At 37.6% G+C, this 26,315-nt stretch overlaps 2 protein-coding genes and 1 pseudogene across 2 annotated transcripts; 2 read left to right on the top strand and 1 right to left on the bottom strand.

Moving 5' to 3' along the window:
• Window positions 1-5,282: 5,282 nt before the first annotated feature.
• LOC146548658 (N-formyl peptide receptor 1-like) lies at window positions 5,283-10,638 on the top strand. Its single transcript, XM_085262110.1, has 3 exons — window positions 5,283-5,535; window positions 7,992-8,201; window positions 8,869-10,638. The coding sequence occupies exons 1-3, from the start codon at window positions 5,428-5,430 to the stop codon at window positions 9,685-9,687; spliced, it is 1,137 nt and encodes a 378-aa protein (XP_085118236.1). The 5' UTR covers window positions 5,283-5,427; the 3' UTR covers window positions 9,688-10,638.
• Window positions 10,639-11,231: 593 nt separating this feature from the next.
• On the top strand, window positions 11,232-13,330 carry LOC146548657 (major histocompatibility complex class I-related protein 1-like; annotated as a pseudogene).
• Window positions 13,331-15,293: 1,963 nt separating this feature from the next.
• Window positions 15,294-26,124, bottom strand: LOC146548656 (major histocompatibility complex class I-related protein 1-like). Its single transcript, XM_085263109.1, has 7 exons — window positions 25,819-26,124; window positions 25,346-25,648; window positions 21,041-21,307; window positions 20,166-20,444; window positions 19,715-20,017; window positions 16,327-16,419; window positions 15,294-16,220 (listed from the first exon to the last, which is right to left on the bottom strand). Exons 1-7 carry the CDS (start codon window positions 26,075-26,077, stop codon window positions 16,183-16,185), a joined length of 1,542 nt encoding a protein of 513 aa, XP_085119235.1. The 5' UTR covers window positions 26,078-26,124; the 3' UTR covers window positions 15,294-16,182.
• Between the last annotated feature and the right edge of the window lie 191 nt (window positions 26,125-26,315).

Raw genomic sequence — 26,315 nt, 5'->3', positions numbered from 1 at the left:
CTCAGAGTTTATGGGTGTTATAGTGATCGATGGCATTCAGACAGTATACTGTGACAGAAACAGCAAGACACTGGAACCAAGACAGGATGAAGAAAATATTTGATAAAAAGGCTCAGATGTTGGAGATGTTCACTCAGCAGTGTTTTCTGAGTCTGCCAAGCTTCTTCAGAACCCAGATTTCTAGTTTGAAGCAGCAGTTCAACCAAAGTGGAGGTGCAGTATTAAATGTTATTCTTTAGATTAAATAGAATAGAATAATAATGGATTGGATTTATATAGCGCTTTTCAAGATACCCAAAGCGCTTTACAATGCCACTATTCATTCACTCTTGCATTCACACACTGGTGGAGGCAGCTACAGTTGTAGCCACAGCTGCCCTGGGGCAGACTGACAGAAGCGAGGCTGCCATATCGCGCCATCGGCCCCTCTGGCCAACACCAGTAGGCGGTAGGGTAAAGTATCTTGCCCAAGGACACAACGACCAGGACAGAGAGCCCGGGGATCGAACCGGCGACCTTCCGGTTACAGATACGCTTCCCAACCCCCTGAGCCACGGTCGCCCTTTGGGGGTGGGGGGCACAGTTCTGCAGCACTATATACACATGGACAGTATTAACAGAGGGAAAAAATATATATATAAAATGTACAAATATACAAGCTGGTTTTAAAAAAAAAAGTAATATGTAATAAATAGTGTTATGTATATACAGTTGGGTTATTGCACATAGAATTTGGTATTGCATCATTATATTGCATTATATTATATTGCATCATTATAAATCATTATAAATGTACCTCAATAAAGTTGATGTATGTAAAATTATTTTGTTAATCATTAAATTGTTAAATATTTAAAGTCTTAAGTCATCAAACCTTACAACGTCAATATGATTTAAAAACATGACAAAATAATAGATTTGCTGAATTTATATGTGTATTAAAAGAATGTCTTGAATACTATTAACTTTACATTCTTCGTCTTAGAGTTTATATGCAGGATGTCTGTCAGATCAGTCCTGGGTTGACCCAGTTTCCTTTTTCATGTGCCACATAATGTAGAATATTCAGATAGTTCAGTGCAATTTTTGTTTCTCTGTCTTTCTTCAGGTGTCCAGATTTTACAGATAATAAGTGGCTGTGAATGGGATGAAAACACTGGTGAGGTGACAGGTGTGATAAAGTATGGATGGAATGGAGAGGATTTTGATGTGAAGACACTGACATGGATTGCATTGAACCCAGAAGCTCTCATTACCAAACAGACCTGGGACACTGACAGGTCTGTACTCAAACACAATGAAAACTTCCTCACTCAGATGTGTCCAACGTAGCTGAAGATGTATGTGGACAGTGGGGACTTCTCCCTGCAGAGAACAGGTAGAATCACATCATCTTCAAATGGATGTAGTAATGTTCATTTTATGTTGGATTATCTTCATTACAATACAGTTGTTTTTTTAAAGAGAAAATGGCAAAACATTTAGGCTGATTTTAACCAGTGGCTTTTGCCTTGGGACTTTTGAGTGGTTGACATTTTTTCTTTGTTATTGTTAAATCATGAAAACTGACATTAACTGAAGCAAGAGAGGCCTGCAGTTCTTTAGATGTTGTTCTGGGTTCTTTTCTTTCATAACCACCTGTCACGGTCTGAGGCTGCAGACCGTGTGGCTTATAAGGACCCAAATGCAGACACTAAAAGAGTAACTAGACCTTTTAACAAAATGTTCACCCTTTATTTTGGGTGCTAAAAAACATGAAAACCTAAACTGGGAAAGTTAAACAATCAGAAACCTGGAGTGCAAGGGAGCATGGAGACACAGGGAAGGATTGCAGATGATCTGACGATGAACACAGGGAAACTCACACAATCTATACACATAGATGACGAGGGTGACGAGGGAAGTGGAAACACACCAGGATGAATAGACATGACACAGGAGGAAGCAAAACTGAACAAAATGAATATGGGACACGAGACTGTCAAAATAAAATGGGAAACAAACTAAGATGCAGACTAGATGCACGGGACCCGGGGAGGAGGAACAGACATGGGAACATGGAAACAGAAATGGGAGGCAAAACACAAAGACATGTCTAGGACCCGGGGAACAAGGGACAAAAGAGGCTTTTTAAAGCTTTCAAAACTGATAGATATCACATAGGTAATTCATGATTTAACACGATATACATAACATACTCACATATATGTAGCACCATAGAGATTGCAGTATTGCATAAATACTCTGTGTCATAGGAGGAAGGATGTACTGTATATAAATTATGATCTAATTATGTTTTACTGAGCAGAAAGGCGTGCTGACACGAAGATCCCCATCACTGCTGTTGTGGTTGTTCTTGTTCCTCTCATGCTCATTGTAGCAGTTGGATTTGTTGTTTACAAAAGGTAGAAATGTGAGAGCACTAAAGGAGGTGAGCTGATGTTTTTAAAAAGACTGGAGAACTGAAGCTAGCAGTTCACTAAAACAGGAAGGAAGTGATAATACAAGACTCAGTTCTTTCTTTGCTCTTAGGTGTCTGAAGAAAAACTATATTCATACAGTACCAACTGTTTTCGGTTATTTTGTACATAAAATCCAGTCCAGGATCAGAGGACTAACAGTGTGTTTTGCATTTTACAGCTCCTAACAACCTCTCTGAACTGTCTGAGAGACTGAATCCAGAGACCACATAAGCCTGCACACAGAGATTTCTTCACTTTTAAACAGAAAAAAAATCACAGGAAAAAGTTTCAAAGCAGTGTTTCTACTTCATTGTATTTCAGGTATTTAGATTTTCTGAAATGCCCCAAATTGTTAACATTCTTTTATTCTGTTATTTATTACTGACATGCCCCCACAGGCAGAGAAGTGCAGGCAGATCAGAAGATATTCAAGTGAAACTGATCTGAGATGTGCTAACCACATAAGTTAAACATATAACACTGTAACCATAAACCCTCCTAAAACACTGTAAACCTAGAAAACCTAATGAACTGCACTTGTCAGTGAGTGGTTAACCAGTAAATTCATTTCTTCTCTCCATAATCAATTAATTGCTTAGTGTGACAAAGTGGGTGAGAAGACCATTTGTCTATATTCTTAGTTAACATTCTTGTTTTGCTTTAACCATATTTCACATGTAATCTGCAATAGGCAAACATTTACTATCCCGGGTTTGTTTATGTTTTGCACTTTTACAGATTATATAATATAACATCTTGGTTTAAATCAATCCCTACAAGTTTGTTAAGTTAACATGTTCTTTATTTCAACTGTTAATTTGTATTGTTTAGAACTTACCTTACCTACCTGTCTTCCAGAAGCAAAAGGATGAAATGTAGTTTTACTTCCTGCTTTATAGCTTCTGGGTTCATCTGAGGTCACAGGAAGAGACCAAGTGCAGAAGGGGAAGAACTCTTATAATTTAATAAAGTTGATTTTAGAGGGTTTATGAAGAAATAGATTTATTGTTGTAATATGTATTGATTACACCACAGAGTTTATGTTGCCAGTAAATAGGAGTAGTAAAAGATTTGAATATAATCATGTTCATCTTACCTACCTACTGAATGGAATAGTCCAGAGGAGAAATTGTTTGGTTAAGTGGACTATTTAAGCAGAAGAACTCAGGCGTTTCAAGGAAAAAAGGTTCAGGTCAGTGTAGCTGTGTGCAGTTTGAAATTAATTTCCGTTGATTTAAGTTCAGTTATGTTTATTTGAACTGAGGTTATTATAGAGTTGAGTTTCTTATTTGTTTCTTTGTAAATATTGTTTGGGTCACAAAATGGTGAATAAATCACTTGCTACACTGGACAGCATCAGTCTCCTGCACTTCTTTGACCGCTTAAGTCGAGTCCTACCTAGTGATGGGCAGATGAAGCCCCATGAAGCACTGAAGCTTTTCATCCAATTGGTTCACCCCAACGCGAAGCTTCATGAAGCTTCATTTGCTCTAGCAGGACACCTACTGGACGTAAAAATAATAGCTGGCATAAATTTGAAGAGTGTGGCATTTTGCACACAGCCTGTAAATGTCAACAACAAAAGGAGTGTGTAAAACACCTATAGTGTAGTGATGGCAGTATACTGTGTATATTTATGCTGGCAGTATGGAAAATGATTATTTGCGGCAAAGTTCGAACCGCTTCATGAACCAGTCACGTGGTACAGCCGGGCAGCGAGGCTTCGGACGTCATCATTTTCAGCTCCTCCCATAAATGAAGCAAGCCTCGATACGCGCTTCGCGGAAACGCCCCCTCCATTACTCGACACACGCTCCGAAGCCTCGATACAGAACGTCCCATCACTAGTCCTACCACACTTAGAAAAAATAATTCTACTTCTGGGAAGTGTTTGGGGATGACTTTTTCCTGTTCCAACTGTGCACTAAGCAAGGTCTGGTGTGGAAGACATAACTGAGTCCAGACTCAACCCAACAGATCACCTTTGGGACGAGTGCTGACTGAGAGCCAGGCCTTCTGGTCTGACCTCACAAAATATGCTTCTGGTCAAAATATTTTATTTGTTTGAAGGCAGATGAATGATACAGTGTATCTTTCCCTAAATGCATATTTGTTTAATACAACAATGGCAGTAAGAAACTGATTTAAATAGCTTCATGTAGGATCATTATCACTTTAGCCATCAAATCATTCTACTGACCTTAAAGGAGAGGTCAGAGGTCAAATATCATATGATACAATAGAGGTCAAGTTGTAAGAATAAGAGTTTCTTTTTGTTAATTTTCAAACAGCAAATCATTAAGTTGCACTACAGCGGTGTGGTTGTTGGTCATTCTTAAATCACAGCAAGAAGGTTCAAGGTTCAAATCGGGGTTTTTCCTGTGTGGAGTTTCCACATTGTCCCTGTGACTGTATATTCTGTCTTTCTCCCAAAGGTCATGGTGATTCTAAATTGCCTATAGCTGTCACGATCTGGTACAGGGACTCAAACGCAGAGCGGTAAGGTGTCTCCAAGGTGTAGTTTATTTACAGTGCCAGTGCAATATATGTACAGTGAAGGGATCCAAAACTCCGGGGAATCACAGGGTAACTCACTCACGTCTTCTTTGCTCACACTCACACACGTTCACACAGCAGGGAGGTCGCAGGTCCGGGGGGGGGGGGGGGGGGATCTGAGGCAGAAGAGAAGGAAAGTCACCAACCAATTACGAAGCACAAGAGCTGTGAGGACACTAACGTCAGGAGTACAATCATCCAGCGACGAGAGGATCTATGTTCCAGCCTCAAATAGTGCTCCTGGTGATGACAGGTGATTGTTGTCAGGTGTGTGTGTGGGCCAAGGGCGGGAGCCCACAGTGAGCTCCGCCCAGGCAGAGGGGGAGAGAACAGAAACTGCAAATGTAGCCTTGTGGGGCCGACCGGGCAGGCACGGAGACCATGACAATAGCAATGAATACTGGTGCAAATGATTGTAATTAGCCCCACAACAGACCAGCCACCTGTCCAGGGTGTACCCTGCCTCTCGTCCTATCGCAGTGGGGACAGGCTGCAGCTTCCCACAACTCTGAATTGGGTAAGTGGTGTCATTTGCTTTCTTTAGCTGCTGATCAACCATTAATCATCAACCACACACACACCGAGGAATATTTCTAGCAACAAAAGAGTAGTTCCCCAAACCTGCACTGCATTAGTGCAAGTATAACCAAACCTCTGAAATAGACAGACCATTTTTAGTTGCACCTTTCTGTGTTAGAAAAGAGAAGAGGGGAATTCCACAAGCTTTCTTTGAAACCCTTTTCCTCCATATAATGGAAAAGAGTAACTGGTTATCTAAATTTAGCTAATCTATGCAACAAATTCTAATGAATGTTGAATACATACCAAAAACAACACAAGGCCATATGTCTTTTTTCTTCTAAGGGTCAAAGACGTAATCTGCAGAGTCATGTTTGGTGGACAGATGTGAATGTAAGCTTTAATTTGAGTGGCTGAACATAGAACCACAATACAGTGGTGGTTTTCTTCTTCCTTTTCCTGTGTGTGGTTGAAGAAAACTGTGCAGTCCCTGCAGTGCCATATTTATTTCTCCTTTGACTGCTGCAGCTTTACATCTCTAAACAGCAGAAACCGCCTTTGTGCTCATTATCTTGGATCTTTTCTTTTGAAGAGCTGCTGTTTTTGTTTCCAGTGGTAAGACTAATAATTTTCAGTTCTTGGCATAACACTTTCCTGAACATACCTTGTTTTATATCACGTTTTGTTAACATCTTGAGACAGTTTTCTGTAGCTTTGTTTGATGGTTTAATGTGTTCAAAATCATAAATCCATGTATAATGAATATATATCTTTATCTAATCTCATGAAGTTATGATCTTTTATCTTTATATACTCTTCATCATTAATGATAGAATTAAGGTTTCATGGTTATGGGTTAGTTCATCCAATGTTTTGAGTTTTGACTCAGATACCTTTCCTGAAGCAAGCTCAAAGGCAGTGTGTACTTTGAGGGGAATAGTATTATACTGTGTTTCGTTTTCTTCTTTTTAAGCACATCAAGGAGTTTGCAGTGCAGTAAAAACGATGCATTTTGGGATTAGCTTGAATGAAAAGCAGATGTGAAATGTAAAATTGAAATCAGAGGTCAAAAGTAACAAAATATTCTAAAGGAACCTATGATGTGATATTTAAAATCACCATATAACAGTTTTATTTCTTAAACATAGTTAATAAAGTTGGACTTTATTTAACCTTAAAGAAGAGGCCAGAAGTCCAAAGTAGGATGATATGCAGGATCTTATATACACTATATTGCAAAAAGTATTCACTTAACCATCTAAATCGTTGAATTAAGGTGTGCCAATGACATTCAGGGCCACAGGTCACATAATCAAGCACCAAGGCTTCCAGACTGCATCTACAAACAATTAATAGAGAATGTGTTACTCTAAGGAGTGAATTCCTGCCTGCTACTGTGATAGTGTGGAAAGTGTTTCCAAGGTCGAACTGCGACATCCAAATTCTACATCACCACGTGCAATGCAAAGCATCAAATGCAGTGATGTAAACCCACTGCATTACTGCAGATATGAAAAGCTTCTGAAATAGACAGGCCATTTTTAGTTGTACCTGTCTGTGCTAAAAAAGTGAAGATGGAAATTCTACAAGCTTTCTTTGAATCCCCTTTTTCCATATAATGGAAGTTAGCTAATACATATTTAAAGTTAACTAAGCTATTCAACCATTTCTATTGAATGTTGAATATATACCAAAGTCAACAGGAGTCCACATATATCCTTTTTTTTAAATAAAAAATGTAAATCTGCAGTCATTCTGGTCTGTCTCATTATATGTCCTTCCATTAGGCCTTATTATCATTTCCTATCATCTCTATGCAGATGATATCCAATTGTACCTTTCTTTTAAACCTTGTGAATTGGATAAATTATCTGCGGCAAGAAAGTCACAAAGAAAACGATGCATAAGAAAATTACAGGAAGTGAACAAACAGCTTACTCTAAAAAAGGAAGACACTAAAAACTGACAAATGTCAAACACAATATGAAATTGTTTTAACAAGCTTCCGACTGTTTAAATTGTTAAACAGTACTTTCTGTATGTTGACAATAGAGATCAAGTTGTAAGAATAGGATAAGCTGTCTGACTCTATTTCAGACAGCTTCTCCATTCTTGTATTTGTATGATATCAGTGAGACCGGATGTAAATGTGTTCACCTCATGCATGCAGCTCTGAATATAAGTACTTTAGTCCCACCCACTTGTCCAAACCTTTTTGTGTGGACCAGCCAATCAGAGGAAAGGTAGCTAAAAGGTAAATGTACTTATTCCACACTGAGGATGAACCCAAGGAAGTGGGCAACTATCATCATGAACAGGGACTTTTTAAAAACTGTGAATCATGCACAGCTACTCTAGCAGAGTCCAAGAATTAAGTCAAGTAAAGTAATATTATCTTTTCTTCCTCTCTGTCAGTTAGTTGAGGAAATACATGGATGAGTAACATTTTGTCAGTTTTCCTGTTCTCTCTTTCTCAGCCCCGCCATGTTTCCCAATGACTCTCTGCCCACCAACACAGTCAAGCCTTCTAAAGATGACCAGGAAACTATGGTGGGCATCAGTGCCATTATGGACAATGTCAGTATCATTCTCTATGCACTGACTGTTGTACTCGGCATCACAGGAAACTCTATGGTCATCTGGGTGGCTGGATTCAAATTTAAGGTGAATACTTCAGTGGATAATACCTTTCAAATACCTTCTGAGCTTGTTAGTAATCTGTTTAGTGAAGTCTGTGGGGTCATATTTATTTTCTACTGTAAAGACAGTAAATAAACTTGGGGTTAAGAAACTGTGACCTTTACTGGTGTAGGAGATAGGTGTAGGTGGTTTCACAACATATGCCTGGGATGTGATAGCTATGGTGTGTGTGTGTTGAGTGAGCAATGCATATAAATATAAACCTCTTTCACCTACTGGGAGGAGGTTATCACCACATTCATTTCACACAGATGAACAGAATTAGTAATGGATGGTGTTTCCAAGGTGAAATACCAACAAAACTCCCCACACTCTGAAGTGTGACACATAAATTAGAAGACTGTTTTGAACTTAATTTCTGTTTCTATTTCAAGAGCGATGTGATTAAGTTTATCAAGTTAAGTTAAGTTTATGTACAAAAGGCACTTGTTTAGCGTTTGGACTAGTTTAAGACGACTGAGCCTGAAATAAGGTAGAGGATTATGTTTAGTAGCAACATTTATATAAATAGGACCTCATAATAGCTGATAAAATCCCATTCTGGTTACTGTTTCACGTAAATATTATCTTTCATTTTTGTTTTTCCTTTCTTCACTTTTCCATCGTGTTTTATTTTCTTCTTCATCCACAGCCAAAGGTCACCAACGTGTGGCTGGTGAATCTGGCGATAGCAGACCTGATCTTCTGCTTCACACGAGTTTTTTCTCTCACTAAGAAGCTCTTCCTTGAGCACTGGCCTTTCGGCCTCTTCGTCTGCAAGTTCGATGCCTTCTTCAAATACACCAACATGTTCTGCTCTGTCTTCCTGCTGGCTGTGATCAGTCTGGATCGAGTGCTCTGCATCTGGCAGCCCGTCTTCACAAAGCGTCGTCGCACCCTGTGGGCAGCGAGGGTGGTGGCAGTCTGTATCTGGATAGCAGCGATCCTCTTCAGCATTCCTTACTTCATCCATCGCCAAGTCTATCTGTGCAAGAAGAACCTGAGTATGTGCTCTCTTCATCCAAAAGAGAACGCAGAAGGGTACAACAGCACCAAAGTTGCTCTCTACTCCATCCGCTTCCTGTGTGGCTTCATAATTCCCTTTATGGTGATTCTGGTCTGTTATATCTTGGCCGCTGTGGGAATCCGACGCACCCGCCTGTCAGGGAAGACCCGCCCTCTACGTATACTAGCATGTTTGGTCATTGCCTTCTTCCTGTGCTGGGCGCCTTACCACTGCCTCTTACTGGTGAAGATGGTGGACAGTAAATACGCTCTGTTCAAAATCTGGTTCCCTGTAGCAAAGGGTATTGCCTACTTCAACAGCTGTGTGAACCCACTGTTATACTTCTGCATGGGGCTAAAAGTCAGTGAGGGATTTAGACAGAGTCTGATAAGAATTTATAAAAGAGGCCTGGCAGATGACATAGACGGCCAGATGACTCACTCCACTGATCGCTCTTTGGATTAAAGCTCAGGGTTGAAACACGGCAGTCTTGTAGTGGTAGGAAAGAGTCAGACAGCACTGACTAAAATTTAAGTTTCTTCCAATGATCCTGAAGTTCAGAAGAGCTACAACAAATCAACAAAAGAATACCTGAAACACAAAAGTACTACAGTGTTCAAAATCCAGATCTCAACCCAAATGATGTCTACAGGGCAGTCAACAACATAGTTATTGGACTAATGTAGGACTACTATCAGCAACCAGCCAACCTAGTAATGTCATATTCTGTTTTCTAACAAGATGGCACTGCCCATGCTCTAAAAATTGTATTTTAAATCACAGCCTCACAGAAAGTATTAAATTTGTGACATTTTTGGGGGGACAAGGCTCCGTGGTGTAAATTAGGCTAGGTAGTGTTTTATGTCCACTTTAATGCACATCAAATGCCAAGTGAATAATCTCTTTCTCCTTTGGGTGGGCATGTCTGAAAACAATCACTGAAATTTGTTTTTTGTTATTATTATTATTGTTTATTATTGCGCTGAGACTTTTTTTTTTTCCATATCGGTTGTTATGGCTGTTCCTGCTGTAAAGTGTAAAGTGAATTCAAGTTTTCCTTCATTTTATCCTACTGTCACCAAGTGCTTGGTCATAGGGGGATGTCTGACTGTTGGTTTTCTCTGTATTATTGTAGAGCTTTTACCTAAAGCACCTTCAGGTGCTCTGATTTTGCACTGAGGGACTAAGTGCTTCTTGCTTTTCGGAACACAAATTGTGTGTAATATTTTGTAATGTTTTTTTTTTTTTTTTGAGTAAAGATAATACTGTTTCAAAGATGGATGTGTGTTCTGATCCAGTGAGAAAAAGACACTTTAATTCACTCAAATAGCAAAGAATACTTAGATAATATCTATAGGAAAGCACCAGACACCCAGACAACATTCAAGACATAACATTCTCGGTTAATATTAATTTTAAAATTCTGTTGCAGCATATTTCCTTTATCTTCTTTGTCTGCTGTAATTTTCCAAATGTTTTTTTTTTTATTAACTCTTTAACTATCTGAGACTTTATTTTCTATTTTTTGTACCATAAATGAGTTCATATGCTCTTCCATTAATGCTCTTGTCATCAAGAGAGTTAAATTTAAAAAAAAAGAAAATAGGAAATGCTCACAGTGGCTGTGATTGAGTCCTGATTACTTTATTAAAAAATTAAACCTTTATTTATCAACTAAAAACTGGCCATTGCTACATCAAGCGATAAAAAGGGCAGAAAAGACTGAGCGCATAGATAACACTACTACAGGGAGGAAAACAGAATAGCAATGAATAAATTATATAAAGAAATTCTTTTAATTATTATTAGTATATTATTATAGGAATCATAGTAAGTTGCACAAGAGGCCTACTGTGTCCTTTTATGCATTTCCGGCTTCCTTGTCGCTACCATTTCTCCCTTCGCCTGCTCGTGTTTTGGGAGTGGTTTCGGCAGACAGGCTGGTACAGTTTTCATAATCTCTGCAGAAGTTTAAATAAGGACTTATTTCCGGTTTATACTTCTGCAACATGAGCAATGATCGTTCTAAAATTAAGGATAAAGGAAAGATGAAGATACTTTTGTTGCTTCATTTATGCTGTGATTTATTGGCAGGTAAGAAACGGCGATTTTAACAAAATCACATATTTCCTCAGCAGAGGATCTTGCGTTTAAAACTTGCAGCGAATTCTGTAAACACATCGCGCTTCTGAAATTCTGACCATAACCTGCTCCAAGTTAACATTGTGATTTAGACAGGTAGAAAGAGAGCTACTTTAGTGAACTCGGACAAACCTGAAGTTTTTATCCCGGTGTTGTGCCAAAAAGTGATCGCCTGCCAAAAACTGATTGTCCGTATTTAAATTACTATAAATATCGTGTTGCTCTATACCATGTGAAACAAATGTATCCCTCATGAATGATATCAAGTCATCTTGAGGCACAGACAATATTCCCGTAAGAAAGTAGAAGCCGCAATCAGTTTTTGGCAGTGACTTTTATATAGCCTTTATTTATGCAGTTAAAAAAATCTCGTTGACATTAAAAATGTCTTTTTAAGAGTAATCTGTCCAAGAAGACAGCAGAAATATAACAATAATTCCGTAAAAATATTTTAAGTGGACAAAAAGGACCGGGTTGGTTATAATGTAAGGACAATTGTACACGGTAATTAAAAAACTGATCATTTCATATATTTTATAAGTAACCCCTTTGTAAACCCTGTTCACCGAAGTCTATTTACCAACGAACGTAAAGATATTACACATTAAAAAAGCACACGGAAACATTGGAAATCAGTTTTTCGCATCAGGCGATTTTTGGCACAACACCAGAACTGAGTTTTAGTTCCAGTTTTCCATAAGTGTTTAAAAACGTTTTGGCGTACACAGCTTTAAAAGTACATATTTAGAATATATTCTTGAAAGTTTCATGTCAGAAATAGCTTATTAAAGCAGCTTTACAACAAAGTTTCTAATTCGTTTACTTTGGATAGAACTTGATGTTGACACGTGCAAAGCAGATCAGCGATACTGGTCCTGTGCCCACATGTTTTTATCAAAATAAAGGTTACACAGTATTGCTGTCAATGAGAATACTCCTATAGCTTGGTCATAATGAATGCATCATATTTCTGATGATGTTTGTATATTTTGTGCTTAATTCCTTAATATTATAAACACTGTTTGTCCTGCAGTGAAACACTCACTGAAGTATTTTGTCTGTGGATCTTCTGGAGTCCCAAATGTTCCGGAGTTTATTGGTGTAATGGTGTTTGACGGCATTCAGACAGGTTATAAGACATTAAAACCACAACTGGACTAGGCAAAGAAAATATTACAAACTAATCCTGAGCAGCTGGAGTGGTACACTCAGAAGTGTTTCGAGGATCAGCCAAATGTCTTCAGAGGCCACATTTTTAGATGGAAGCAGCGTTTCAACCAAAGTGGAGGTGCAGTATTTTCTGTTACGCCTGATCTCAAATCCTGATAAATCATAGACTTGATCAAAACTGAGTGGTTTAAAATGTGCATTTTGCAATACTTTATCTATTAAAAATAACTAGGTTCGTTTTTGGATATACTAAGTTTTTCTGCTTTTTATTGTTTGCAAGAGATGAAATATTTATCAGATGACTCCTGCATTGAATCAGTTTTTGACACTTGAATAATATAAAACGCATTAGGTTATTATTAAAACACTGACAGACTCAGAGTTATGTTCAAGGCCTGAATCAGGAACATTACATAAACCTCTGAAAATAACCGCACACAGTTTACACTCTTCATCGTCCTTTGCCATCTCTGTTATTTTTCTCTCAGGTGTCCACGTCATACAGAGGATAAGTGGATGTGAATGGGATGAAAACACTGACAGTGTGAACGGAGTGTTGAAGTATGGCTATAACGGAGAAGGCTTTCTTGAATTTGACATGAAGACACTGACGTGGATCGCACTGAAACCAGAGGCTGACATGATCAAACTGAAATGGGATGCTGATCGGAGCAGAATAATAAAGAACAAAGACTTTCTCACTAAGATCTGTGCAGAGTGGCTGAAGATGTATGTGGACAATGGGAAAAGATCCCTGCACAGGACAGGTAGAATTGCACAAGTCACAGTTCCATAGAATCACTTTGTTTATTTTATATTATTATTATTATTATTATTATTATTATCATCATTTTTAAAAGCAGAATATTTAGGCTGAGTTTTATTTACTGATTCAGAAGGTAACTCTAAAGGCTGGAATCACACAAAGCTAAGCTTTAACAGCTGCTGACAACAATGCTGAACAGATTCAACTGAATCAGGTTAAATAGACAAACGCAGGACTCTGCACTCTCCAGTTAAATAAGAATAAAGTTGTTTTTTTAATTTTGTTATATGAACTTGACTTTTGTTTACTTTTTAATTGTTTTATTTAAAAAAAAGAATGTTAAAATGTTTACAATACATTTAGGCATTTTCATTTTTGTCTATGAGTCTCTGTATCATTACAGCTAAAACTGTTTTGTTCTATTCTAAGCTTTTGTAGGGACAACAAATTTGTTGGAGTGGTTCTGTCTTTCTATTTCTGTTTCTTTAGAAACTTCAAAGCTTCATTTCCTATTGATTGTTGTGTTTTAAATGTGAGATTCTGTGTCATGTGATACCAGTGATATGTTTCTCAGAACATTTTGATTTATCAAAACTGTTAAAGCTGCTCTCTATGTTTGAGTGCAGTCAGTGAAAAGAAATCCAAAGAGATTTTTGTGTGTAGTTTCATATATTGCCCTGTGTTATTATTATATTTGATTTAAGTTTTGTTATTAAATATGTTTTGTCATATTAAAGTTATCCATTTAAGCTTCAGTCTGTTTAACTTTATGGACGTTTTGTTTGTTTGAATGTTTGTTTGTGTTTCATGGGAAAAAAGGAAAAAAGATTCTCATATTTTATTTAGATTTTTTGGAATTGATTTTCTCAGCTACATAAACAGGATCTATCTTATGTATTATAATTATCGATGTCAAAATAACATCGAAATAAGTAAAGTCCAACAGAGGGAAGAGTGTGCCGTTCTTACAATTATAGATGATTTATTTTCTCAAACTTCTCAAGAAGCGGCAACAACATCTGTAAATTATGGAGACTGCAATGTGTCATTCATTCTGTTGGTCCCTAATGTGCAAACTAGGGTAATATTTAGGAAGACAAGTGAAAAATAAAATCAATTTATAGAAAACAAAATACTGTATTTACAAGGTCACACAATATTAGAATATCAGTTACTCAATATGCCAATAATTTTTCAAAGACAAAAATTATAATCCAGTTGGCTGGAAACAAATATTAATAAATAACATGATTAATAATTATTACATAAATTATACAGTGAATAAAAAAATAAATGAAAGAACTAGTTGCCTTCGTTTGATAGAGCTGCATGTTAAACGTACGGAAAGAGTTCAGGGCTACCGGCAGAGCCCGCGGGCACGTCGCTGCAGCCCCCTCTGGCTTCAGCTCCGTGGCTGCTCTGTGACCCCACGTCTGGGGCTCTCCTCAGTTCTTTCCAGGAGGGTGGCACAGTGGTCCTCTTTGGGCACTTGTGCTGTGGGGGCCTCTGGATGTCTGGGGCCTGAATCTCCTCATGCCTGCTTCATGCCCTGGGGGACGGAGCTGTGTCCTGCGTGCTGCACAATAATATTCAATATTTAAGTATTTACTGTTACTTACATTTATTTAGGTTATTGCAACAATATTGTGTGTATTGTGTTGTTCTATTTTCGGTTGTTTTCTCCTTCTTTTTCCTCTCTCAACACTGTCCCTCTCTCCCTCTGTTTTTTTCCCTCCCTCTCTTTCTTTCTTTCTCCCTTTCCTATCCCCCAGTCATGTCTTTCCTGTCTGTAATATTTTAATTAATATTCATTTAAAAAAAGAGTTCAGGGTTTAGTTCTGTACATCACTGAAGCATATTTATTTGTTTACCCAAGACCCAGAAAAAAACACAACTCTCAGTAGGTCCTCATGCAGTGAACAGTCTCACTGAAGGAACTATGATTATACTTCATTCTTTATTAATATTTTTATTAAGCTGTTAAAATTATATTTCAGTCTTTCAGAGGACTGAAACTTTGGACAGACAACAGGATATTGATATAGTTTTCTTGGTCTGAAAGTTTAAAAGATAAATAGATGATAAATTGATTTATATCATTTTTTATTTCCATGTAAGAAAACAGGATCAATGTTTCAGCTTTAACAGCAGTTTGAACTGATCTTGAGCACAGTTTTTACTTCATTTTACTTTAATAGGTACGGATGCAGGACGAGGAGATGAAGGGAAGTGCAAGTAAAACCTTAACAAAAAGTTTTCACAACACTAAAACATAAAATACCATTGATCAACTCTAAATAAAATCGAAACAGTTAAGAAAACTACAAGAAAACAAACAAGAGCACCTAAAAGAAAAAAAAAAAAGAAAAAATGTAAAAAAAAAAAAAAAAAGAATTTGTTGTACTTCAGCTTTTTGTCCTCCTTTCCATTTCTTAAAAAAATGGCATCTTGATCGTCACCTTTCCATACGAACCTCTGAAGTTCAAAATTTCAGTTTATTCAGTGCTTAGTGAACATATCACTGTATGTTTATGATTACATTTAGCTTAATGTTTCTCACAATACGGTCTTTAATCTCCTGTCTTACAAAATAACATACAGGAGAAATATATACAAACAAGAGAAATATATGCATAACAACAGAAGGTACAAATACATGCAAGAATATGGACTGCACAGCAATACAGCAATACCAATGCTTCATAAAGACCTGTAGATAACTTAGAGGATCTATTCAAGCTTAGTGCATCATTACAACACAAATGTAAACACACACACACACACATATGTGTGCACATTGCTGTTCTAAACTGAGCCCGTCACTGTTCACCTGTTGAGCTAAATGTCGTCACTGTGTGGTTTCCCAAAATGAAAAAACAAGATCAATTTGTTGTTTCCTCACTGTCAGCAAGCTGGAACCCTGAAATATAGATGAGTGATTCAGAATAATGAAAATAAAAATATTTTCTAGGACTCTCTTGTTATATGAGTACATACAATTAGTTGAAAAATCAGCTGTACCTCACCATGACTGTTTCTTTTCCAGATAAAGAACCCAAAGATTGCCAGGAGGAGTGAAACTCCAACAGCAGCTCCAACAACAGGACCCACAGGAAACTCTGAGAGAGAAACCGAAAAGGTCCCACAATGTGGCTTCATTCACACAATTAACAAAGGAGCTTCCAATCTCAATGCCTCAGTTCTGAGAGTTCTTATTGGATAAAATACTGTCAATCTTTTTTTTTCTTCTGTTAGTTGATTGGTTTGTTATTCACAGGGTGCAAATGAGATGGTGTAATGTGAATCTAGGAAAGAACAAGTCTAAAAATATACTTTGACAACTCAGGGGGTAAAAGAAAAAAAATCAGGCTTTGTAAACAGCCACACAGCTCCACACTCCTGTTCCTCTTTCTCCCTAAAGCCTAACCCAAACAACATTTTATTGTTGTAAAATTCATCTGTGATAATTAGGGATGGGTATCGAAAACCGGTTCTTGTTGAGAACCGGTTCCCACTGTTTCAATTCCTTGGAATCGTTTGCCGTTTTTGCAAACGATTCCCTTATCGATTCCAGTCGCCCTGAATGACGTCACCACGTTGCGGAGCGTCATTTACCTGGCAGGAAACATGGCGGCTCAAACGCTAAAAAGTTTGGTTATACTTTACAAGAACGGATGACAACAGGGCAACTTGCAATACTTGCAAAGTAGATACTTCATTTAAGGGAGGAAACACTACGAATATGCAAAAGCATTTGCTCACAAAACACGCGATGCCCTTAAATGAATGTCGTGTTTTTAATTCCGCTCCGGACTCGTGAATCTCAACCCAGCAGCAGCGGTAACGTTTGCACGTCCTCTCCCGTTAATGTGGCAGGTAAATAACAGAGGTGGGACCAAGTCATTGTTTTGCAAGTCTCAAGTAAGTCTCAAGTCTTTATCCTCAAGTCTCAAGTCAAGTCTCAAGTAATGTCAGGCAAGTCAGAGTCGAGTCTCAAGTCACTGGTGTAAAAGTCCGAGTCAAGTCACAAGTCTGAAACTTTGAATTTCAAGTCCTTTCGAGTCTTTAAAAAAAACAAACGAAAAAATAATGTTGCAGTTATGCTAAATGTAAATATTAGACCATGTAATTTTTAAATCTGTGTTTTTCTCAACACATGACAAAATAGTGAACTTAGAAAATATACACAAATTGTGAAATTGCACCTCTTTAAAATGCAGCTCAATTAAACCTAGCTCCAAGAATAATTTTCACCGACAGTTCTGAGATAAGCTGCATGTTATTCTTGGATGCGGTTGTAGGACCAGCTTTAAAATCGCATGACAAAAATATCATACACATTAAAAAAAACTGTATCACCAACGTAGCCTGGAAAACATTTGCTAGTTAGATGAAGTCAGCTATCTCATCGTAGCATATTTATAATCATACGGTTCTTGGAGTGAGTGCATACACTCATGAAGTTTAGTAACTTCAGGTCACTGCAACAAGCCCAGGTACAGTTTACCGACGGATGGGTACAGGGACCATGAAATGCACCGTGTAGAACGAAAGACCATCGTACGTATCATAAGTTTACCAGTCTCACAAATCGTCGTCATAAATACACATTCGTTAACCGTTTATTAATAGGACCTTTGAGCTCAACGGTAATTAATTAGTAGTGGAAATAATTTCTGGTACCCATCACAGAAATGTAGCAGTGACAACAATATTGTATGCTGTAATCGTACTGGGCAATTAGTGATACAAAAAAACTGTTTTATCCTGTGAATAAAAGTATATGTTTTTGTCAATGTACCATAATAACAGAAGCGAAACGCAATATTGTGTCAGGACAATTCACTATTTATGCACAATAAATAAAGGAGCATAGCGCGACAATTTCTGTTCTTGCTTGCAACCTATATCACCAATTATGTTATGAAAATGACGTATTAACTACTAAAAAACACTGACCTTCGTGTAAATGCTTGGAGCAGACTAACCTGTGAGCTGGAGTGTTCTGGGACGTTATATTTGATCTTTGAATGGCTGCAATCCAGGCCATCCGTCGCATCTTTGTTACTTCGGAAACATGGCTTGAACAATTTCTCTTCAACGACGTAATCCGATAACAACCGATCTCTTTACCCGTCGGCTTCCCGTGGCTGTCATGCGACCGGCTATTGCAGTTAATAATACAACAGCTTCTTGACATTTTTGTGTTTCTTTTTATCGCTGTATAACTGATTTTAATTGAAAGCCTGCGTGCGCTAGTACCGCTTGCCACGAGTTCCCAGAATCCTTTGCGGTTCTACCCGTGAATGACGTCACATTTTCAATCTCTATATAATATGCATGTTAAATTTTATATTTGGGGTAAAATATCAAGTCTTTTCAAGTAAACCGGTTCAAGTCCAATTCAAGTCCCAAGTCATTGGTGTAAAAGTCCAAGTCAAGTCACAAGTCTTAGAACATTTTTTCAAGTCAAGTCTAAAGTCATAAAATTAATGACTCGAGTCTGACTCGAGTCCAAGTCATGTGACTCGAGTCCACACCTCTGGTAAATAATCAGCTAACAGTGCATATTATGTTAGCGCGATCTGCCTTATCTGCCATTACTGTGCGTTTAGGTGACCATGATGAGAGAGACAGAGTCTGGCTGGCGCTCGCTGGCAGTTCTCGCTGCAGTCTACCGGTAGCGTCTCCTTTCAAGCCAGGATAGACTAATGTTACCGAGCAGTGACTCAGTTTGTGGTCAAAGGCTTGCACCCATTTGCCACAGCAGATGCCCCGATTTTCGGTAAGTGAATGTGTTTAATTGCAGGCAGGGACATTACTGGATATTCTTGTGTAATTGCTACAGAATAATTTATGTTATACTTTGTTATTGCTACAGAAGAATATTTATTTTATTATTTTACATTTACAATTTTTTTTCCCCGGGGTCCCTGTGACACCACATTGAAGAGCCGTAGGCTGGATCTCTTAAGATCTCACTGCTGGGTTTTTAAGGCCATGTTACTCCTAAATTTCTATCTTGTTCAAAGAGAAGATATAAAACAAAGTTCTAAGCTAATCAAACTTAGTGTTCTCCTTTTTTAAAAAGAATCGATAAGAGAATCGATAAAGAATCGAATCGTTAAACAGAATCGAAAATGGAATCGGAATCGTGAAAATCTTATCAATACCCATCCCTAGTGATAATCCAGCAGTATTTGTAGGATACATAAATTAAATAGGAGTTGTCTTGAACTATGAATCATCACGTAAAGCTACTCTAGCAGGTTTGTAGAATAAAACAAAATCCAGCTGGAAATAAGTACAAGAGTTCAACTTTGACATATCCGGCTACGTGACATATAAAGAAGACAAAGACACTATAACTACAGTATTTTAACAGCAATAACATGACTTCTGAGCCTGTCTTACCACTGTTGGTTTGGATCACTTTTTTGTCCAGTTTGGTTATGATGTCTGTCTCTGCACCGGCGAGCTGATACACACAGTCGTACCTGCTCCAGTCCTCTGGCTTGATTGATGAAAGATTCAGCTGAACACTCATCTGGAAGCTGCCGTCATGGTTGGGGAAGATCTGTCCTTTGTCCACACCATCATGAAACTCCTCTTCATCTTTCCTCCAGAACATTCTTGCTCTGTGAGGATAGAAACCTGTAGCGTGGCAGCTGACTACAGATGAAGGACTCCTCTGGAGGAGAGAAACTGAGGGAAGAACTGTAAAGCAAATGAGTCTTAACTGAGACAGATGTTTTGAACAGATGTCATGGGATATTTTTTTCATTTTCACTGGAATGTTATTGTGGATTAGAGATACAATGGGTACATAACATATGTCTGCACAGACTAAGAAATATAATCCTACCTGATCTCTGCAGAAAGCTTCTCCCATATTTCACATACTTCTTCAGCCAGTCAGGGCACCTGTTGATGTAGTAGTTCTTGTTGTGTTCTAATCGAGCTTTTTCAGCATCCCATTTCAGTTTTGTAATGACAGCCTGTGGTTTGGGAGCGATCCATGTTAGTGTTTGCAGGTCCAATGCTATGAAGTCCTCACCATTGTAACCGTACTGATTAAAACCTTTAATTTCTTCAGTCTCATCATCCCATTCACAGCCATTCATCCTCTGTAAGATGTAAGGACCTGTAAGGAGAGATTGAAGCAGAGCTAAATGTCATGAATTGATTATCATAGGTGGATTAAATTAGTTTTTGACTAATATAATCATTACAATATACATATATCGGGCAGGAGAACATTAAAGAAAATGCTGAGCAGTTCTAGACTACATGGGACACTGTGAGGTTGTCACAGACACTTAGATGGAGATTTTAGTTAATGGCAAAGGCATAAACAGAATCAGAGCCACTCTTGGGCAAGAATGGCAGTGCATAATGTAAATCCATACAGCAGTAAATAATCTAATAAAACTACCAGAACTTCTCCATGAATATCTAAACAAAAAAGATGTTTTGTTATTTGGACTTGGACAGATTTTAGATAAACAAAACATAACAAAAAAAAGTCATATCTCCTGTTATTTATTTTATTTTTCTTAAAAAATGTGTTAATGAATGCATGCATGTGTTTGCATGTGGTTACACTGACTACTACATTGTACTACACCAAAGTGACAAAACACCTGAGAGAAGCATATCTGCTAAGTCATAAAATAATGACAGCAAGATAAAGTTAAACATGGACGTACACATAGAATATATATGTCATTATCTTTTTACCTCTAGTCTGGTTTAAGCGTTGCTTCAAGCTATCAATGTTGGCTCTGAAGACCTGCTGATTTCCGAAACACTTCTCAGAATACCAGTCCAGGTGCTGAGGGTCGTCTTTTACTAGTTTTTTCATCCAGTCCTGTGTGGGTTCGGCTGTCCTGATGTTGCTGTCACAGTAACCCACTTGAACTCCATTAACCAAAGCAGAAGCCACAAACTCCGGGAAGTCTGGGAGTCCAGACGTGGCAGTGAGGAAATATTTCAGGGAGTATTTCACTGTGAGGAGAGAAATTTTTAAGTTTCGAGATACATTTTAGAAGTGTTTTTAAAGCTGTTTTATCACAGTGGGTTACTAAAGAACATGTTATAAACCTAATATTTTTGTCATTTTTACTCATGTAAAATAAAGATTGTACATTAACAGAGAGAATCAAATGAAAGGGAAAAATAGTATTTGTTATTTACGCCATTTTCCACTTAGACTATGTTTTATGAGACAGCAAAAATTGTTCATTAGTTACATACTATACTTATGCACAGTTACAGTATTTTTCCATGAGTGCTGAAACTACCCATTTCACTCTCTCAGTGAGGATCTGTATGTTCATTTCACCCTTTATTTCTTTTCAGTTCTTCTTCTTATTTACTCCAATCCAACATTATTTTTAGACCACTTTAAAAACAACATGGCTGACTGAAGTACTTTCCAGTGAAAAACAGTGATAAAAGTTTAAAAAAAAATACATTAAACACACAAAGAAAATTAAATAACAATAAAATAAATAAATACATGAAAAAAGATTTTTAAAAATGAATAAATAACTTGTAAAACATGAATAAAATAAATAGATATTAAAATATGAAATAAATAAAATTAACAAAGTAAAGAAGATTAAAAGTAACCAAAAACTGACTAAGACTACAAACTCTGGTACTACTCCTAGAACGCCTTGGCAAAAGAGTTTGTTTTTAAAAGTGATTTAAAAATTGCAAGTGTTGGGTCCACCCTAATATGGAGGCGCAACTTATTCCATCATTTGCAAGCCACAACAGCAAAGGCTCGGTCCCCCTGGCGTTTCAGTCTCAACATGGGAACAACAAGGAGTGACTGGTTTATTGATAATCTTGTCTTGTAATTTGGTTAATCTTGTATAATTTCTGTTTTATTAGATTAATTTCGAATTTCAGCTCTGTCATTGCCAAATTTCACGTGTACATTGAAAATAATAGGTAATAGATATAAATATAAAAATAGTATTTCATAAATAAATAAATAATAGAAATAAATAAACAAATGAACACACACAAACAAGAGAAGTCTATAGAGCTGTGTTTGGCACAACAGTGCATTCGGATGATAATTCTGCAAAAGGGGGGAAAGAATTTTTTATTTTTTTTTTATTTTGCAGCACGGTGGTTAGCACTGTTGCCGCACAGCAAGAAGGTCCTGAGTTCAATTCCACCATCAGGCCGGGGTCTTTCTGTGTGGAGTTTGCATGTTCTCCCCGTGTTTGCGTGGGTTCTCTCCGGGTACTCCGGAGACATGCAGCTTGTGGGGATAGGTTAATTGGATAATCCAAATTGCCACTAGGTGTGAATGTGTGAATGAATGTGAGTGTGAATGGTTGTCTGTCCTTGTGTGTTAGCCCTGCGACAGACTGGCGAACTGTCCAGGGTGTACCCTGCCTCTCGCCCTATGACAGCTGGGATAGGCTCCAGCGACCCTGAAAAGGATAAGCGGATGGATGGATGGATTTTTTATTTAAATTTAATTAATCTGATTTGCTTCTAAGACAAACGCAACATTTTTAAAGCAAAGTAACTTTAAAACGCTCGCTTTAAAAGTGAAAGTAAAACTTCCACAGCTTGTTGCTACACAGGATAGTAACCAAATACAGACAATGTAATCAAATCAAACAACCCTTCCAACAATCCCTGCAGAAAGTAACAGTAAGAGTTACGATGTGATCTTGCCTGAAGACGCAGTGTTACAGAAGAGGAGCAGTGCAAGCAACTTCATTTTGTTCTGGAAATCCTGGAGCTCAAACCTTTGTCAGCAGATTTGAAACATGCTTCGTCCTCAACCTGTGGAATGTGGGCGTGTCAGACTGAAGTCTCACTGTCCTCATGAGGAAGCTACCACTACATCAACTATCACAACCAAAGTTCCCACGCATTTAAATAGAAATATCTAATCACAAACTGTTGAAACAAAAGACTATTCAGTCAAAACCGTTTCAGCTATCAGAATTGTAGTGTATATACATATAAGGTATACTTTCTGATACACAGTGTATTGGCGAGACAGAGCAATTATGAAGATTTAATCAGATATTTATGCATCCACATAATTTCATTTTTGTTTTATAATTCAATTTTTGTATTTAATGTCTTGCATTACCCTCGATTTAGACAGGACTTATTTTCAGGATTGATGTTTGTTGTTTTCAAATGAGCCTAAACTCACACAACAGAGGTTTAGAACAGAGACAAACACAGTCAGCAACAGAGCAAAGGATAAAAGTTTGCTTCTTTTATTTTGTTGTGCATGTTATCTCTGTGTATAATAATTAAGGTCTTATCAAAATAAAGGTTCAAAAATATTTAAACAATCATGTGCAACTCTCTATGCAGGGCACAGTACCGTATGTTTACATCATATTGAATAAATAGCTGGTTAGAAGGAAACAGACCTTGTAAAAACTCTGAACATGTGCCAAAAAACACAGAAAACAAAAATGGATTTTAACTCTTCTCACACACTTAATATGCTTATTAAATAATTTTTTAAAAAAAATATCATTATCAATATCATCACCCAGATGTTAGTGAAGTCACATCATTGCAGCTTCAAACGGAGCATTTTGGCCATTGCTGATTGAGGAGTGGACAGAGAAATGAGGCACTTTATGCTAACTACACAATTTAGGCCCATCCTAAAGCATACCCTAGTTTCTGAACGAGCGTCATGTTGTAACACTTGAAATTAGTGACTGAGATTATAAACTCATCAGAAAACTGTTTACTGAGATCAAAATGTAAAGCAGCTGTTTGGCTGTCCTCCATACAGTCAGATAACTCTCCCACTTTGCACTGGTTTAACGCTTTGCATTTGCATTGTTCTTCAAACCTGAAAGCTGCATCTTTCTATGCATACTGTATGTTCAGCTAATGAAAGCTGGTGGGTCATCAGCACTCTCCAAATGAAAATATTTCCCTTTCTGGGAAAATGTGATGAAACTCGGTGTTCTTCTCACCGTCACTGCTCCCCTGCTAAGATAAACAGAGAACAGAATATGAAATGTCTCCTGTTACAGTAAACAGAGTATCAGTTACTAACAAAGTAAAAACAAGTTGCGGCATTTTATTAATATTACTCACTGTTTGTAAGCTGGAACCCTGAAATACAGACAGAATAATGAAAAACAAAATGATTAACATGACAGAGTTTAGCAAAGCCAAATTATCAAATAACTCACTAAAAATATCACCAAAAATATCATGTAAGTACATATAACTACAATGTGCATAAATTCCAAATTCATTATTGGAGTAAAATCTGCTGTAATCTCACCATTGTTGTTTCTTCTCCAGATGAAGAAACCAAAGACTGCCAGGAGGAGTAAAGCTCCTCCAACACCTCCAACAACAGGACCAACAGGAAACACTGAGGGAGAAACTGAAAAGGTCCAAAATGTAAGATCATTCACACTGCTGCCAAACCAAGCTGCTGTTTCCAGTGTTAATGCATCACTTCTGAACATTGTATGTGGTTAAGAAGAACATTTTCTTCTTCAATGGTGTGGTTCATGAGATCTGTAGTAGCCAGATCTCAGTTTGGATCATAAAGAAGAAAATTTGTGTTTAGGATGGTTTACAATGTAAAAGCAGACACAGTAAATACTGCTTCAGCCTGATTTAATTATGCATTTTTGGCTTTTTTGTTATCAAACTTCTCCTTAGTGTAAATGTTAGCACCATTCTTCTATACATGGTTATATGATGAGGTTGTACAATATTTGGTGTTTATTATATTGGTTCATGCCTACGATCAGATTTGGCACATTTGAGAAACTTTAGCAGATTAAACTCCCTTTCATCCTAATTAATGTCTCCATTGTTTCCTCTGACAGTGTGCAAAATATTTTACATTACAAACAGTTGTAATTTCTTGACATTAAAATGACATCACTAATGAATTTCTGTTGACTCAAGAATTTCATGCAGACATTTGTTTCAGAGTTTGTTTGTTTTTTAAATATGATGGTGTTGTAAACTTTGAGATACAGAACTTAATTCCTGAGCCTTTCTCACCCCAGTTTGTCCGGATCGCTGTCTTGTCCAGTTTGGTGACGATGTCTTCCTTAACATCAGAGAGCTGAAACACACAGTCGTACCTCCTCCAGTCCTCTGGCTTGATTGATGAAACATTCAGCTCAACGCTCATCTGGAAGCTCCCGTCGTGGTTGGGGAGGATCTCTCCATGCTCCACACCCTCATGAATTTCCTCTTCACCTCTCCGCCAGAACATCATGGCTCTCTCTGGGTAGAAACCTGTAGCATGGCAGCTGACTAGAGAGGAGGGAGTCCTCTGGAGGAGAGAAACTGAGGGAAGAACTGGGAAAAGATAAAAACAAAACAGGGAGAGAGGCTTTATCTGGGACAGCTGATAGTCATTGATGAAATGCTTGTCTATGCACTGGTTCATTTTCCTTGAAATGGTGCTGTAGAATAGAAACAGAAAGGGAAGCTTTTGCAACGAAATATAATAGCATATGTAATTCTACCTGTTCTCTGCAGAAATCTCCTCCCATATTTCACATACTTCTTCAGCCAGTCGGGGCACCTGTTGATGTAGTAGTTCTTGTTGTGCTCTAATCTGGGTTTTTCAGTATCCCACTGCAGTTTCGTGACGACAGCCTGTGGCTTAGGAGCAATCCATGTTAGTGTCTGCAGGTCCAACGCTATGAAGTCTTCCCCATCATAACCATACTGATTAAAGCCTGTGATTTTATCAGTCTCATCGTCCCATTCACAGCCATTCATCCTCTGAAAAATGTGAGTATGTCTGGGTATTTTTTTCTTTTTCTTTTTCTTTTAGGATTCAGCAGTTGAGCTTTTCTGCCAATTTTACCACATCTGCCTTTTATTTCAAAAACTCGTTAAAATAGGTCAGCATATGTCAGGGATGTGTCTTACTGTAAGTAACTTTTAGGATCTAAATGACAAAAGCATTGTCCTCCTGATTAAAAATGTAGATTTTTTTGAAATTTATTTTCAATTA

The sequence above is a fragment of the Mchenga conophoros genome, linkage group LG22 (genome assembly GCF_057382185.1).
Source record: "Mchenga conophoros isolate Kocher_MC1m ecotype Shallow Benthic linkage group LG22, M_conophoros_male_GT1.1, whole genome shotgun sequence".
Lineage (NCBI taxonomy): Eukaryota > Metazoa > Chordata > Actinopteri > Cichliformes > Cichlidae > Mchenga > Mchenga conophoros.
Note: the sequence above shows the minus strand (reverse complement) of the source record. Positions and strands in the feature narration are given on the sequence as shown.